This window comes from Dendrobates tinctorius, unplaced genomic scaffold (assembly GCF_039654945.1).
Source record: "Dendrobates tinctorius isolate UK_male_01 unplaced genomic scaffold, ASM3965494v1 ptg000062l, whole genome shotgun sequence".
NCBI classification, from domain to species: Eukaryota; Metazoa; Chordata; class Amphibia; order Anura; family Dendrobatidae; genus Dendrobates; species Dendrobates tinctorius.
Window position 1 is genome coordinate 36274952 of NW_027361730.1, and position 17243 is coordinate 36292194.

The window sequence follows — 17243 nt, forward strand, 5'->3', positions numbered from 1 at the left end:
CCTGAGGCAACCACTGTTGCCAGGCAGATAATTCACTCAGCGGACTTTGTAGTAGACGCTTCTTTTGATGCCGCCAATTGCGCTGCTCAAACTGCCGCTAATGCGATTTCCATTAGAAGAGCCCTATGGCTCCGCGGCTGGCGGGCGGATGCCACATCTAAAAGATCGTTGACTTCTCTCCCCTTTCAAAGAGGTCGTCTTTTTTGAGAGAAACTGGACCAGCTCATTTCTGATACTACTGGGGAAAAAGTAAATTCCTTCCTCAACAAAAGGGGCTGTTTGGCCGTTTCGCAACCAACAGCCGACGCGTTTTCGACCTTTTCGCAACAATTCCGGTTTGTCCTCCTCTACCTTCTCTTCCGGATCAGGTCGGTCTCCGAGCGGAGACAGAGGCTCCCAGGTCTCATACAGACCTAACCGCTCTTGGAGACTCAGGCCTAGGGCTTCTGGATCTAGGGGAGCCAGATCTCATAGCTCTACCCAATGACTTGTTGCTGTATCCGGCGGACACCGACAAAGTTGGCAGTTGCCTACGTTCCTTCAGCCACACCTGGCTCGTAATCGTCCACGACAAGTGGGTCAGGGAGCTGGTGTCCTCCGGACACAAGATAGAATTTTCTTCTCCCCCCCCAAAAAAGACTAGAGCCTTTCTTCAGGCTGTTCAGGCTCTGCTAAGGGACGGAGTCATCATTCCGGTCCCTCATCACGAAAGGTTCAGGAGATTTTATTCAAACCTTTTTGTGGTTCCAAAAAGGACGGGACGATGTGACCCATTCTGGATCTCAGACTGTTAAATCAGTTTCTCAAGGTACGGCGATTCCGATTGGAATCTCTCCGATCAGTTGTCGCTTCCATGGAAAAAGAGTTCCTAGCATCCATCGACATCAAGGACGCTTACCATCACATTCCGATCTGCTCATCCCACCAGCAGTTCCTGCGTTTTGCAATTCATGAGGAACACTTTCAGTTTGTTGCCTTGCCCTTCGGAATCGCCACCGCCCCCAGGGTCGTTACCAAGGTCATGGCGGCTGTCATGGCCATTCTTCACTCTCGGGGAGTGGTGGTGTTAACGTATCTGGATGACCTGCTCATCAAGGGTCCGTCCCTTCCAGCCTGCGAGGAATCCGTGGATATAACAGTAAATACACTTTCTTGCCTGGGGTGGAAGATAAACTTCGAAAAGTCTTTCCCAAAACCGGCTCAGCAGATTTCCTTTTATAGGAATGATCTTGGACACTTCCCGCTGGTTGGTCATTCTCCCTCCAGAAAAGACCCAAGCCTTACAACAGGCAGCGCAGACTCTTTCCCGACCGGTTTCTCACTCCATTCGTTTCAGCATGAGAGTTCTCGGAAAGATGGTGGCTGCGATGGAAGCAGTTCCATTTGCACAGTTCCACCTCTGTCCCTTACATGCCTTGCTGTTAGTTTGGGACAAGAACCCGTTCTCCCTGGACCGTCGGCTCCTTCTGTCCCTGCGGGTCAGGCAAGCCCTCAGGTGGTGGACACTGAGGTCCTCCCTGAATCAAGGGAGGTCTTTTCTCCCAGTAAGATGGTTGGTAGTAACCACCAACGCAAGTCTTCTTGGCTGGGGTGCGGTCTTTCGTCATCACACGGCACAGGGTCGTTGGACAACCTGAGAGTTACGTCTCCCCATCAACATTTTGGAGATACGAGCGATCAGATTAGCTCTACGGAGTTTCCACCATCTCCTCGCAGGTCACCCCATCAGGATCCAATCCGACAACGCCACGGCTGTAGCGTATATCAACCGCCAGGGAGGTACCCGGAGCAGGATGGCCATGCACGAAGTGAGTCACATCCTCCATTGGGCCGAGACCAACCATTCGCCCATCTCGGCAATCCACATCCCGGGCGTAGAAAATTGGGCGGCAGATTTTCTCAGGCGCCAAGGCATTGCCTCGGGAGAGTGGTCTCTTCATCCGGAAGTCTTACAACAGATTTGTCATCGTTGGGGACTCAAGATGTGAATCACATGGCCTCAAAACTAAACAACAAGGTTCCTCGGTTCATTGCCCGATCATGCGATCCATGCGCCATCGGAGCGGACGCCCTAGTTCTGCCATGGCACCGGTTCCGGCTCCCGTACATCTCCCCCCCTTGCCTTGTCTCCGAGGGTCATCAAGAAGATCAGAGCGGAGGGTGTACCAGTGATCCTAGTCGCGCCAGTTTGGCCGCGCCGAGCATGGTATGCAGAACTAATACAACTAGTCGCCGACGTCCCCTGGTGACTTCCAGATCGCATGGATCTACTCTCGCAGGGCCCAATTTACCATCAGAACTCCGGGGCCCTGTCTTTGACGGCATGGCCGTTGAATCCTGGTTTTTAGCACAGGCAGGGTTCTCTCACGACGTGATTTCCGCCATGATTAGTGCTAGGAAGCCTGTTTCCATGCGCATCTATCACCGCACCTGGAAAACCTTCTTTTCGTGATGCAAGGATCATGGTCGATCACCTCTGGTGTTTTCCATTCCGGCCATATTGGAATTCCTTCAATCCGGATTAAAATCAGGCCTCGCGCTTAGCTTGCTCAAGGGCCAAATTTCGGTCTTGTCAGTGCTTTTCCAATGCAAAATTGCCACCAAACTTCAGGCCAAGACGTTCATTCAGTGAGTTTCCCATTTGGCGCCTCCTTATAGAAGGACATTGGAATCATGTGACCTTAACTTGGTTCTCGGGGCCTTACAGGAGGCTCCTTTCGAACCGCTGCAGGACGTGTCACTGACCGTCCTCTCTTGGAAGGTGGTCTTTCTAGTGGCAATAACGTCAATTAGACGAGTTTCGGAGTTGACGGCCCTGTCCTGCCGTTCTCCGTTCCTGAACTTTCATCAGGACAAGGCAGTTCTCAGGACGTCCCCGTCCTTCCTGACCAAGGTCGTCTCCTCTTTCCATCTCATCGAGGAAATCGTTTTGCCTTCCTTTTGTCCGGCGCCAGTCCATCGCATTGAGAAGGCCCTCCACACCCTGGATGTGGTTAGGGCTCTGAGACGGTACTTCTCGCGGACGGCTCCCTTCCGCAAGTCAGATGCCTTGTTCATACTTCCATAGGGGCATAGGAAGGGTCTAGTCGCTTCAAAAGCAACGCTAGCCAGGTGGATTCGCTTGGCGATTCAGGAATTCTACCATGTCAGGAACGTGCCTGTCCAAGCGTGGATTAAGGCACACTCTAGCCGGTCAGTGGGCGCCTCTTGGGCCATTCGGCACCAGGCCTTGGCAGAACAGGTCTGCAAGGCTGCGACTTGGTCCAGTCTGCATACTTTTACATAACATTACCAAATTCATTCTCAGGCCTGTCCGCAATGCTGTGACTTGGTCCAGCCTGCATACCTTTGCAAACATTGCCTAATTCATTCTCAGGCCTCTGCGGATGCAGCTCTCGGCAGACGCAGCCTGCAATCGGCAGTACCTCAGTGTTGACTCAGTGGTACATGGGGTATTAGCAGATGTATGCTCCCCACCCAGGGACTGCTTTAGGATGTCCCACTGTCTGTGTCCCCAATGAGGTGTAGGAGAAATAGGGATTTTTGTGTAGTCACCGTAAAATCCTTTTCTCCGAGCCAATCATTGGGGGACACAGCACCCACCCTGTTTAGCCTATTGGCTCACTGTAATATTCTTAGGTTTTGACATAGTTATGGTTATTGTTGACTGTTTATGCTCCTACTGCTTTTTTCACCGAACTGGAGAAATCTCATCCAGCGAGAGCGTGTATACTGCAGGGGAGGAGCTAACTTTTTTTCTGGTTTACTTAGTGTCTTCCTAGTGGCCAGCAGCATAACACCCACTGTCTCTGTGTCCCCCAATGATTGACTAGGAGAAATGGATTTTACAGTGAGAACACAAAAGTCCCTATATTTCCCAATTTCCTCCTCATCTGAGAAAATTTGATCACTCTCTGAGCATAATCTGACTGAATCTCTCAGATGAGAGAAAATAGGCTGGTGTGCACCTGCTCTTAGGGTAAGTTGTCACAAAATAGATGTGTTGAAACTCTTGCCTGATTCTCCGACAATCTGTTTTTTCCTGAACTCCAGTGATCAAAAGTTATTTTGACTTCTGACCACTGCAGCTTGGGATTGGCATGTGGAGAAGTGTCTTCCTGAATCGACTTGATATTTTTTTTTCTTTGTATATGAAAAGACTAGTGCAGGAATTTATCAAGACTAGCATTTCATACCATTTGATAAGCCATAAACCAAATGCCCACTGAAGGGAGGTGCACCAGATTTATTCTTTGGGCTGTCCAAAGAAGCTGTTAACCGATGTAGATTTTGGCTATAGTTTACACCAGTTCTTTGTGTACTTAATTGAAAATCTGACCTGTTGTAGTTGGTCATAATTGTCCACTTTTTTTAGCAAATTGATGAAGCTGACACAAAGTTGCTAAATTTTGTTGTAAATATCTAATTTACACCAAACTTTGGAACTTTTAATGCAAGAACACTGGCAAAGTGAATAATTTTTAATTTTTCCCTTTTTTTTCTGTGAAGTTGCACAATTAAAACCTAGTTCCTTGTAGACAGGTTAGGTTAGAAAAAAATTACTAAAGGTTCTCTTTAAATATTTGTCATCTAGGGTAAACCCTCTTGAGTGAATAAAGAGCCTGCTGATGGTTACATTTTACTGTTTGTGAATGTTACAAGATACTCTTTTGCTTATGGTGAGCTTTGAAGTTAACTTCCTCTGTAGTTATCTTATAAACATATGTGTAATCGAGAATATTCGTTCCCTAAACTTCCTCTATGTACATATATGTAGTAGTAATAAAATGAGAAATGACATTTTAGAGAATTTCTATGCTCATTTAGTCCAGCTTCAGTGCTGAGGCGTCTCTAACCTGCACGTCTCCCTTTGCAATATCCCCTATCGTTCTATGTTTTTATATGACTGCACACCATTCACCTACACGGACGTGGATCGTGTCGTCTTAATGTAACCACCTTCGGTTTTTATCGGCAATGAAACCAACTCCTTCCTGTTTGTGACTGTTGGGCGAGCAGAAGAGTCATCGAAGTGCTAAGAACAGCCAGAGTATTGAAGATGACAAGGAGGGGCACCTGGTGTGCCGGATTGGAGACCGCATCTTGGACAGATGTACTGAAGCCTGTTCCGTAAAACTTTAACATACTTACTCTTCCTCAGCTTTTCCCCTGAATTTCCCTACCCCATGAGATAACTGCAGGGCTAATGACCATGAAAGGAGATGCTGGGTCAGATCAGGGTAGAATGCTTTGTATAACCATCCATCCCTTTCACTACTTGGCAGAACTGCAGAGTCCCTGTGGCAGCTATATTATTTCCTTAGCAGAAAGATAATGAATGGTGCTCTGTCCATGAGGTCTTTTCTATCATAGGTATACTTTGAGTATCTTTTTTGCCCTTCAAATATGTTCTCATAAATTAAATATTACATTTCTCTGGTAGATCACGCAGAACAGTTCCCTTCTCAGACATTCCACCTACTGAGCCCAGTACTGGCAAGAATAAGGTGCTAGAGGGGTGAACTCTCATACATCAGATTTGTAGCTACTAATTTCTAGATCTGCCCCATTCCTCTAAATAGGGCCTGCCGAAATTCACGTGCTTGCCTCTCAAAGATGTCTGTAGAACAGATCTTCAAAGCTGCTGAATGTACGAATTCACCATTATTTTTATGATCTATTTTGCTTGGCCTACGCAACAGCGAATTACTCTGCTGCCCATATATGAGTTATTTTTGACAATGTGGCTGAATTACTTGGCATGTGTACCGACATGATTTAATGTTTTGCGTGATTTCAGTTGAAATGTCATATTTAATTGTGAGACAATCCATTTAACTACTATTGTAGAGCTAACCTGTTCTGTTACTGACATGAGGTCTTCTATCTCCCTTTTAATCTTTTAGAGGACCTGTCACCAGGACAAAAGTGCCCAGCTTTGACTCTTATTTTATTCCCACTGGTTCCCTGTTTATTCTGCTTTTTTTGGTTTATTTAAATTCACCATACAGATTCAGAGATGTGGGCCTTTACTTTGTGCTAATTTTTATTTTAACAAGGGGATGCGGCTTATAGGATTCTCTGGGAGTATGCCCCTTGGTAACGACTGAGTTAGCAGGAAATTTTCTGCAACCATATGGTAGATTTACAAAAATCTGCATACTTGGGAGCAATGGGAATAAAATACAGTAAGAGTAAAAGGCTATTTTTGAAATAATCCCCTGTAATATATCAGAATATTATAGCACTTTTCTACAGAAAAGCTTAGGGATATGTTCGGCCATTACCTCAGCAGATGGAGACAACTCCGTTTACATATATGAAGTTGTCTCCAACTGTTAATGGCTTGATGGTAAAGGTATAAAAAATAGTAGTGTTCCCAACCAAGATCTATAATGAAAAGCATGCATTTTAGTTCCTTAGAGATGAAAGTTACTATTTTTGTTTGCAAAAAAATTGGCCCATGGTAGCTATTAAAAGAAAAAAACAAAACTGATACCTGCCAGACTCCCATCATTTTACCCCACTGCTGCCTGTATTCCTCTCTCGTCTCCTGGTCTCATCACGTGGCCAGTGTAACCAGTGAGCTGTCACTGATTGTCTGTAGCCTTCACAATGCCGCTAAGGCTGGAAAAACGGCAATCTCTTCCTTTCAATCTGAAGGCTGCAGCCAATCGGGGACTGCTGACTGACTGCACGTGATGTCTGTCCCGGGAAAGGGACACCATGGAACTGCCAGGGGGCACAAACAGCAGTGGGGCAGATATGCAGTTGGACTGATTTCAATATCCCTATTGGCCCATTTTTATTTATGTAAGAAAACAAAACTTTAAGATTAGTTTAGATGAATGTTCAACTTGTCTGTTGGCTTCTGTTCAATATATGGAAATGGAATAGTTGATAGATGGACTCTGGATATCTGCACAGCAGTGAAGGAACTGGTCAGACTGTTACATAAAGCCTGGCTTTATTTTCTCACTTTTCACATTGTTGTAATATCTACCCCCTGCTCTCTGTGTCTTTCAGATGAAATTGTGAGAATTCTAGGTGAGGGGACTTTCGGCAGGGTGGTGGAGTGCTTGGACCATCACAGGTTTGTCACGATGAAACATCCTCTCTTACAGCTACATGACAGAGCCCAATGTGCAGAACCTGAAGTGAAGGCTGCAATGGCTCCATGTGCTATCACACAGGGTTCCTTTTGTGCAATATGTACTTAGATCGTCTTCCGCAGAAGAATAATTTCTATAAGTGTTAACCTTTAATTCATTCAGTGTCTTATGGCACATACTTCTGAGATCCGACAGAAAAGCCCCAATACAAAATCTGAGGGATACTAATGTAAAATGGAGGCTCCATCCACCTCAATAATAAGAAAAATACTTAGATCTATTAGGCCAGGTGACCACGATCCAGAACTAGCAGCGCTTTGGACGCAGCTTATATTCGTGGCGTCCAAAGCGCTGCCTTCTATTGAACAAAGGTAAATCCGCATGTGTTCACTGAACCGTGCGCATTTACCTCGTTCAGTATTCTATTGATGTAATTTCCCTTGTGGAGACTGGCGTCTCCGTAAGAGAAATTGACATGCTGCGGTCTGAAAAGAGACGCCGCATGTCAGTCTTCGCGGGTGATCTGCCGACATCTGTGGAAGCATGGTGGATATGGGATTTTTTTTTAAATTGTAATTCTTATTGAAAATTTCTCCTACGCCTCATTGGGGGACAGAAACCGTGGGTGTTATGCTGCTTGCCACTAGGAGGACACTAAGTAAACCAGAAAAAAAGTTAACTCCTCCCCTGCAGTATACACCCTCTCCCTGGATGAGATTTCTTCAGTTCTTGCTTAGTGTCTATAGGAGGCACTTGGGTCTGGCTTCAGACCCCACTGTTTTTATTTTATTTTTTAATTTTCTGTAAATTTTTATTTTTTAATTAACGTAGTGGAGGGGGCGACGGTTCGTTTCTACAGCCCGCTCTCCCCCGAACCAACAACAGGCAAGCACGCGGAGTATACCTCCCCGTACACTTTCCTGCGACGACTGGGGCGGATTCCTCTGGCGATGATGGCGATGATCCTTACGGTCCCGGTAATCCACGGATACGAGGGCAAGCGCGTGGAGTGCAATGGAGAAGACTGGAACAGCACTTCCGAATGCCCTGAATCAGCCCCATAGCTCTCCATCCCCCTTCCATAGGGAGGATCGATTGAGCATACCCCTTTAAGAACTCCTCCTGCTCTGCTTCATCAGCCCAGGACGATGAGAAGACCTGCATGGATGGCCCCGGACAGCGCGGCCTGCCGAACACTGGAGTGGAGGTATGGGGTCGGGTCCTGGTCACACACTCCCCCCCCCCCCCCCTCCGCTCTCGGGTAGGCCGAAGATTAGTCCCCGGCTCTAACGGCCTGCTAGGCCGCAATTTGAATAGCGCCACCCACACTAGCGCCGCCCACCGCGGGTAGGCTCAAAAATTTAGCCCCCGGCTTTTCCGGCCTACTAGGCTGCAATTTGAATAGCGCCGCCTACACTAACGTCGCCGCCCCCTCCTCTTGGCACCTCTCTTTCCTTACGAGATGCGCAATCCTAATCTCGGGGGCCATGTCTTTTACCTCGTCATCACACGGCACAGGGTCGTTGGACAACCTGAGAGTTGCGTCTCCCCATCAACATTTTGGAGATACGAGCGATCAGATTAGCTCTACGGAGTTTCCACCATCTCCTCGCAGGTCACCCCATCAGGATCCAATTTGACAATGCCACGGCTGTAGCGTATATCAACCACCAGGGAGGTACCCGGAGCAGGATGACCATGCACGAAGTGAGTCGCATCCTCCATTGGGCCGAGACCAACCATTCATCCATCTCAGCAATCCACATCCCGGGCGTAGAAAATTGGGCAGCAGATTTTCTCAGTCGCCAAGGCATTGCCTCGGGAGAGTGGTCTCTTCATCCGGAAGTCTTACAACAGATTTGTCATCGTTGGGGACTCCGGATGTGGATCTCATGGTCTCAAGACGAAACAACAAGGTTCTTTGGTTCATTGCCCGATTGCGCGATCCATGCGCCATCGGAGCGGACGCCCTAGTTCTGCCATGGCACCGGTTCCGGCTCCCGTACATCTTTCCCCCTCTTCCCTTGCTTCCGAGGGTCATCAAGAAGATCAGAGTGGAGGGAGTACCAGTGATCCTAGTCGCACCAAATTGGCCGCGCCGAGCATGGTATGCAGAACTAATACAACTAGTCACCAACGTCCCCTGGCGACTTCCGGATCGCATTGATCTACTCTCACAGGGCCCGATTTACCACCAGAACTGCGGGGCCCTGTCTTTGACGGTGTGGCCATTGAATCCTGGATTTTAGCACAGGTTGAATTCTCTCACGACGTGATTTCCACCATGATTAGTGCTAGGAAGCCTGTGATCATGCGCATCTATCATCGCTCCTGGAAAACTTTCTTTTCGTGGTGCAAGGATCATGGTCGATCCCCCTCTGGTGTTTTCCATTCTGGCCATATTGGAATTCCTTCAATCCGGATTAAAGTCAGGCCTCGCTCTTAGCTCGCTCAAGGGCCAAATTTCGGCCTTGTCAATGCTTTTCCAACGCAAAATTGCCACCAAGCTTCAGGTCAAGACGTTCATTCAGGGAGTTTCCCACGTGGCGCCTCCTTATAGAAGGCCATTGTAATCATGGGACCTTAACCTGGTTCTCGGGGCCTTACAGGAGGCTCCTTTCGGACCGCTGCAGGACGTGTCACTGACTGTCCTCTCTTGGAATGTGGTCTGTCTAGTGGCAATTACGTCAATTAGACGAGTTTCGGAATTGGCAGCCTTGTCCTGCCGTTCTGTTCCTGAATTTTCATCAGGACAAGGCAGTTTTCAGGATCTCCCCGTCCTTCCTGCTCAAGGTCATCTCCTCTTTCCATCTCAACAAGGAAATCGTTTTGCCTTCCTTTTGTCCGGCGCCAGTCCATCGCATTGAGAAGGCCCTCCATACCCTGGATGTGGTTAGGGCTCTGAGACGGTACATCTCGCTGACGACTCCCTTCCGCAAGTCAGATGCCCTGTTCATACTTCCATAGGGGCATAGGAAGGGTCTAGCCTCTTCAAAAGCAACGCTAGCAAGGTGGATTCGCTTGGCGATTCAGGAATCATACCGTATCAGGAAGGCGCCTGTCCCAGCGGAGATTAAGGCGCACTCTACCCGTTTAGTGGGTGCCTCTTGGGCCATTCGGCACCAGGCCTCGGCAGAACAGGTCTGCAAGGCTGCAACTTGGTCCAGTCTGCATACTTTTACAAAACATTGCCAAATTCATTCTAGGGCCTCTACGAATGCAGCTCTCGTCAGTGTTGACTCAGTGGTACATGGGGTATTAGTAGATGTATGCTCCCCACCCAGGGACTGCTTTAGGACGTCCCACTGTCTGTGTCCCCCAATGAGGCGTAGGAGAAATAGGGATTTTTGTGTACTCACCGTAAAATCCTTTTCTCCGAGCCATTCATTGGGGGACACAGAACCCACCCTGTTTAGCCTACTGGCTCATTGTAGCATTCTTAGGTTGTGACATAGTTATGGTTATTGTTGACTGTTTAAGCTCCTACTGGAGAAATCTCATCCAGGGAGCAGGTGTATACTGCAGGGGAGGAGTTAACTTTTTCTGGTTTACTTAGTGTCCTCCTAGTGGCAAGCAGCATAACACCCACTGTCTGTGTCCCCCAATGAATGGCTCGGAGAAAAGAATTTTACGGTGAGTACACAAAAATCCCTATTTTTCAAATTTTAAAGGAAAGAAAAAAATAATTAGGCATTTTAGATTTTTCACTAACATTTATAGGTTTACACATGTCTAATAGTAATAGTTAAACATTTTCGTGTAGATTGTTTGTAAAATTTTACAAACTAACACACAGACTCGGACAAAATTAAAGGGGGGGGGGGGATGAAGTGGAATATTATGACCAATTATATCCATCTTAAAGAGATCATATATTTACCATGGCCCAAAATGAATCCCATGGAGACCAAACAAGGTTAAATCTCTACAGTATTGTTGAGGGCTGCCCGGTATTCAAAGTTCCTGATATCCTTGATGCGAGAATATAGATCTAGTTGGGAAGGTGAAGAGGTTTGCTCCAATGGTAGGCAATCAAACAGTGTGCTGCTGTTAATGTGTGTAAAAGCAATCTAGTGGATCTCTTGGATATGGATTCAGGGAAAATATTTAATAGATAGAGCTGAGTTTTTGTTAGGATTTCTACTCTGAAAACATGCTTAGTGAGGAGATGGACTGTCACCCAGAATAGTTTAATCAGTGGACTTTCCCAAAAAATGTGAAATATGGAACCTCTAGATAGGATGCAACACCAGCATAGGGAAGGAATAGATGGGTCCATTTTATGTAAAAATTCAGCCGTATGGTATAACATGAGATTTCTTGAAATCCCATCCATGCTGTAACATCTGGCAGCTGCAGGTTTGACACTGCATAAATAAATACACAGTGTCAAACCCGCAGGAACTCTGGATTGTGGGCACATAACTTTACTGTTCTGTACAGAGCAACTTTAAGCTGGCTTGTTTACTCTGTCGCCTTATTGGGGGACACAGAACCGTGGGTGTTATGCTGCTGTCCACTAGGAGGCGACACTATGCATAATCTGAAAAAGATTAACTTTGGCTCCTCCTCTGCAGTATACACCCCTGGACGGCGTCAGCCTTCTCCAGTTTTTGCTTAGTGTCGCCGGAGGCACACCTAAGTTTTTTTTTTTTACACTCCGTCTTTTTCCTGGATTTTTTTCCAAAGGACTACAGATGAAGAAAAGAGGGTCTCCAGCGAGACTCCCGGCATGGCTCCCTCCTCGGTCCCCTATTAGGGGTACCCGGTTGAGGTCGAGGTGGCTATTCCCCATGTCGCTCCCTCACCAGTCCCTCGGGTACTGGTTTGAGGTCGAGACCCCCCTCCTTCCTCAGTTCCGTCCGGCTCTGGGTCGAGGTCGAGGCGACGATGAAGCTCCCTGACGGTGACAGCAGCACCCTCTCTAATCCCCCTCTGGGGGTATTAGGTTGAGACACCGCAGGTAGGGCCTGTACCAGGGACCCCAGTCCACCGGTGGGCTCCTTTTGGGACCGCACCCTCCCTAATCCCCCTCTGGGGGTATTAGGTTGAGACACCGCAGGTAGGGCCTGTACCAGGCACCAGGGACCCCAGTCCACCTGTGGGCTCCTTTTGGGACCGGGGGAGGTGCAGAGAGGCACGGCACTTATCAGAGACCGGGCTCCCTGCGCCCCGGTCTCTGCAGCACTGACGCCACAAGGGACCCTCCACAGGGCCCCAGTCACATATATGGCCCCACCGCCAGCCCTCCTTTCATTCTGGGGGGGGTCTGGTTTAAATCCGACCCCCCCCCCCCCCCCCGCGGACGACCGCGCCGTCCTGGAGCCCTGCTGGGCAGGAGTCCTCAAATTTAGGCCGTGGCTTCGGCCTAGCCGAAGTCGCCGCCCCATTCCCGCCCCCGGATGACGAAAATGACACTGCAGTGTCATAGAAGGGGCGGATCGAGGCAGGAGGGGCGTGCTTTTACATGGCCCAGCGCGCCCTTTTCCAGCTCTCCGCCCCCTTCCCTCTCCACCTCAGAATCCGGTGGCCATCTTGCTGCACCTGGAAGAACGCAGCACAGCAGTCTCCGGGGGGCACAGGACGTGGGATTTATCAGCGCTGGACCTAAGGGGGAGCACCGGTGGGGTAAGATCACAGCTGGGTCCTTGGTACTCAGCTGTGAATTGCTATACCATATAGCGCTCTCCTCCTTTCCTCTGTGTAGATACCCCTGTAGGGCCTCCACTAATCAGCCTAGGTACTATGTCGGGCTCAAGGAAAAGAACCAGGCAAGACTGCTTTTATGCAGTCTGCACAGCCTGCAAGGCCACTCTCCCCAGCGGCAGCACGTACCCGCACTGCCGGGACTGTACCCAAAAAACAGGATCAGAACCCCAAGAAGTCCCTACCAACGCTTCTGCGACCGCTACTGCGCCGGAATGGGCGACTCAGATGTCGCAGTCTATGACACAGTCTATAGATAACCTGACCTCCACATTACTGCAGGCTCATGTCTCGGCTATGAACGTTACCCAGCAAAGGGACGTCCGGTCTCATGATCAGGGCGCTTCCGACAGTTCGAGGCGTAAGCGGACCCACAGGTCGCGTTCAGCTGCGTCCTCACATAGCAATAGGTCTTCCCCCTCCAGGGAAAGACACAGTGGCCTCAGGTCACCGAGGCCGTCCCCTGATAGAGAAGGACAATGCGGATCTCCACAACGATCCCAGACCACGGGAAACCTCCGCTCTAGTTCGCCCGCTAGGGAGCTCCTTAGCGATGCGCAGGACTCAGAGGGCATATGTGACTCCAATTCAGATAACGAAACAGAGAACGCTTTGCTCCCTTGTCCCCCTAGCAATACTGCGATAGTTGAGGATATCGTCTCTTCCATCCTTCGGGTGCTGGACATTTCAGATCCAACCCCGGAAGCACCAGGACACACGATTTCCTTTGAAAGTGTTCAGAAACCATCGAAGGTCTTCCCTAATCACCCGGAATTTCAAAAAATCCTTTCTAAGCATTTTTCGCATCCTGAGAAAAAATTCGCCAATCGCAAGTATTTGGAAGCAAAATACCCCTTTCCACAGAAAGACACCAAGGATTGGACAGATCCGCCTGAAGTGGACCCTCCAGTCTCTAGGCTGGCAGCACAAACGCTTCTCTCGCTGCCGGACAGTTCAACCCTCAAGGACACGGCAGACAGACAAGTCGAACGCATGGCTCGTTCAATCTTTGAAGCGGCAGGTGCCTCTTTGGCTCCCGCATTTGCTTCAGTTTGGGCAGCCAAGGGCATCATGGCTTGGGCTGCTCTATTGCAAAAGGGCCTTCAAGCTTCAAATCCTCAGCTGGCGGACTAGGCGGTGCAAATTGCAGTGGTGGCAGATTACATGGTCCTTGCAGCGTTGGACTCTGCAAGAGGAATAGCGGGAATAGCATCAAACGCCATTACAATCCGGCGTATTCTCTGGCTAAGAGAATGGAAAGCGGATGCGGCCTCAAAAAAGTCCCTAACAAATCTCCCGTACTTTAGTGGCCGTCTTTTCGGTGAAAAGCTGGATACAATGATATCCAATGCTACCGGGGGCAAAAGTACTTCCCTCCCTCAACTAAGACCAAAACGCACGTTTAAAAGGCGTAATCAATCTCGTTTCCGATCCTTTCGGAATTCTTCGGGCTGGTCCGTCTCACGCCCAGCACAAAACCGTAATCGTTCCCCCCGCAGGGACAACACACGTGCGGCACAAAGGCCGGACAGGAACTGGCAATCAAAGGCAAGCCAGGCAAAACCTAAAGGAGGAAAACCTCAGACTTTTACCTCGTCCTGACTCATGCCCTCTGGAAGACACCCCACTTGTAGGCGGACGACTGCTACTCTTTCAGCAGGTCTGGCTGCCTATTACAGAAGACAAGTGGGTCAAGGAAATAGTGTCTTCAGGATACAAAATCGAGTTTACTACCAGCCCACCGCACAGGTTTTTTTCCCTCTGTCCCTCCAAAATCCCCGCTCAAAGCTCAGGCCTTCCGTCAAGCGGTTTCTTCCCTCCTGCGAGCAGGAGTCATAGTGCCAGTCCCAGCAGAAGAGCGCTTCCGAGGGTTCTACTCCAACCTGTTCGTGGTGCCCAAGAAGGGAGGCAGCGTCCGACCCATACTAGACCTCAAGCAACTCAACAAGTACGTTCGAGTTCGTCACTTTCGCATGGAATCCCTCCGGTCAATCGTTGCGTCTATGGAAAAAGGAGAATATCTTGCCTCCATAGACATACAGGACGCATACCTGCATATACCGATTGCTCCCGCCCATCAGAGGTTTCTCAGATTCGCAATCAACCAAGACCATTACCAGTTTGTGGCCCTCCCGTTCGGTCTGGCCACGGCCCCCAGAACATTTACAAAGGTCATGGCAGCTACCATGGATGTTCTGCACTCCAGAGGCATAGTAGTCGTTCCATACCTGGACGACCTTCTCATCAAGGCCCCCACCCTCAAGGACTGCGAGGTCAACGTCTCGATCACGATCGACACTCTGACGCGCCTGGGATGGTTAGTCAATTTACGGAAGTCCTCGACTACCCCGAGTCAGTCTCTGACCTTCCTGGGGATGCTATTCGACACCTCCAAGGGTCTGGTGATCCTCCCCAGGGACAAGGCAAAGGCTCTCCGTCTGGGAGTTCACACACTCCTCCGCAAGTCCCCCAGATCTCTCCGGTATGCCATGAGAGTACTTGGCAGGATGGCAGCAGCAATGCAGGCGGTACCATTTGCCCAGTTTCACCTCAGACCCCTTCAACTGGCCATCCTCAAGTCCTGGGACAGGAATCCGTTCTCCCTCGACAGGGAGTTCCAGTTATCAGCAAACACCAGGAGGTCCCTGCACTGGTGGCTCAAGCCAACCTCGCTTGCAAGGGGAAAATCCTTTCTCTCCGGTCAATGGAAGGTTTTGACCACCGACGCAAGCCTTATGGGTTGGGGCGCTGTGCACCTACATCACAGAGTGCAAGGCAGGTGGTCACCAAGGGAATCGACCATGCCCATCAACATCCTGGAAATTCGGGCCATCTTCCTGGCGTTGAAAGCCTTCCATCACTTGCTGGCAGACTCTCATATCAGAGTACAGTCGGACAATGCCACGGCAGTGGCATACGTGAACCATCAAGGCGGCACCCGCAGCATCCAGGCGATGACCGAAGTAACGCGTATCCTACAATGGGCGGAGGATGCAAGGTCGGTACTCTCCGCGGTCCACATTCCGGGTGTGGACAACTGGGAAGCCGACTATCTCAGCCGACAAGGAATGGACTCGGGGGAATGGTCTCTCCATCCCGAAGTCTTCGGTCAGATCTGTCATCGTTGGGGGACCCCGGACGTGGATCTGATGGCATCCCATCTCAATGCCAAGGTTCCCAATTTCATGGCCAGGACGCGCGATTCGCGATCGCTCGGAGCAGATACCCTGGTTCAGGACTGGACCCAGTTCCAGCTTCTGTACATTTTTCCACCCCTCCCCCTGATCTCCAGAGTCCTGAGGAAGATCAAACAAGAGGGTGTTCCCACCATTCTGATCGCTCCAGACTGGCCCAGGCGTACATGGTACGCCGACGTCGTGCAACTCACAGCAGACGCTCCCTGGCGTCTCCCCACACGTCCCGACCTCCTGTCACAAGGCCCGTTCTTCCACCAGAACTCAGGGGCTCTCAATTTGACGGCGTGGCCATTGAGACCTGGGTTTTGACCCAAGCAGGTTTTTCACCGGACGTTGTTAAAACCATGATCAGGGCTCGAAAGCCAACTTCAGCCAGGATTTACTATCGTACCTGGAAGGTTTTCTTCACATGGTGCAACTCTCGTGGGCAGATTCCACTTCCCTATTCTCTTCCAAAGGTCCTCGGGTTCCTTCAGTCAGGCCTGGACGCCGGGCTATCCCTGGGCTCGCTGAAGAGCCAGGTGTCAGCGCTTTCAGTGCTCTTTCAGAGGCGTATTGCTAACAAGCCGCAAGTGAAGACTTTTCTCCAAGGGGTTTCCCGATTGGTTCCCCCCTACAAACGTCCGTTGGAGACGTGGGACCTCAACCTGGTCTTGACAGCACTACAGTCACCTCCTTTTGAACCCCTTAGGGTGGTCTCACTCCGCTTTCTATCACAGAAAGTGGTTTTCCTGGTGGCAATCACCTCGCTACGCAGGGTGTCTGAACTTTCAGCTCTTTCCTGCAGACAACCCTTCCTGGTTTTTCATCAGGACAAGGTGGTTCTCCGTACAGTACCATCCTTCCTTCCGAAGGTCGTGTCCAGCTTCCACCTCAATGAGGAAATATCACTACCGTCTCTTTGCCCGGCTCCCGTTCATAGGGTAGAGAAGGCTCTGCATACGCTTGACCTTGTCAGGGCATTGCGTATTTACGTGTCTAGGACTGCTCCCTTCCGGAAGTCTGATTCACTTTTCCTTCTTCCAGAAGGCGTTCGCAAGGGCCTACCGGCTTCCAAAGCCACCCTTGCTAGGTGGATCAAGTCCACCATTCAAGAGGCTTACCGCCTCAACAATTCTCCCCTTCCGGCCGGTATCACGGCGCACACTACGCGGGCGGTAGGGGCCTCTTGGGCCATTCGGCATCAAGCCTCAGCACATCAAGTGTGTAAGGCAGCCACTTGGACTAG

General features: G+C 49.7%; 1 protein-coding gene across 2 annotated transcripts in view; it reads left to right on the top strand.

Moving 5' to 3' along the window:
* CLK3 (CDC like kinase 3) overlaps positions 1-17243 on the top strand; it is a 60451-nt gene that overhangs the window by 16015 nt on the left and 27193 nt on the right. For both annotated transcript variants that reach the window (XM_073579537.1, XM_073579536.1), the window contains exons 5-6: positions 5020-5113; positions 7027-7093. In XM_073579537.1, coding sequence (XP_073435638.1) covers positions 5020-5113; positions 7027-7093 — 161 coding nt within the window. The remainder of the gene's footprint in view (positions 1-5019; positions 5114-7026; positions 7094-17243) is intronic.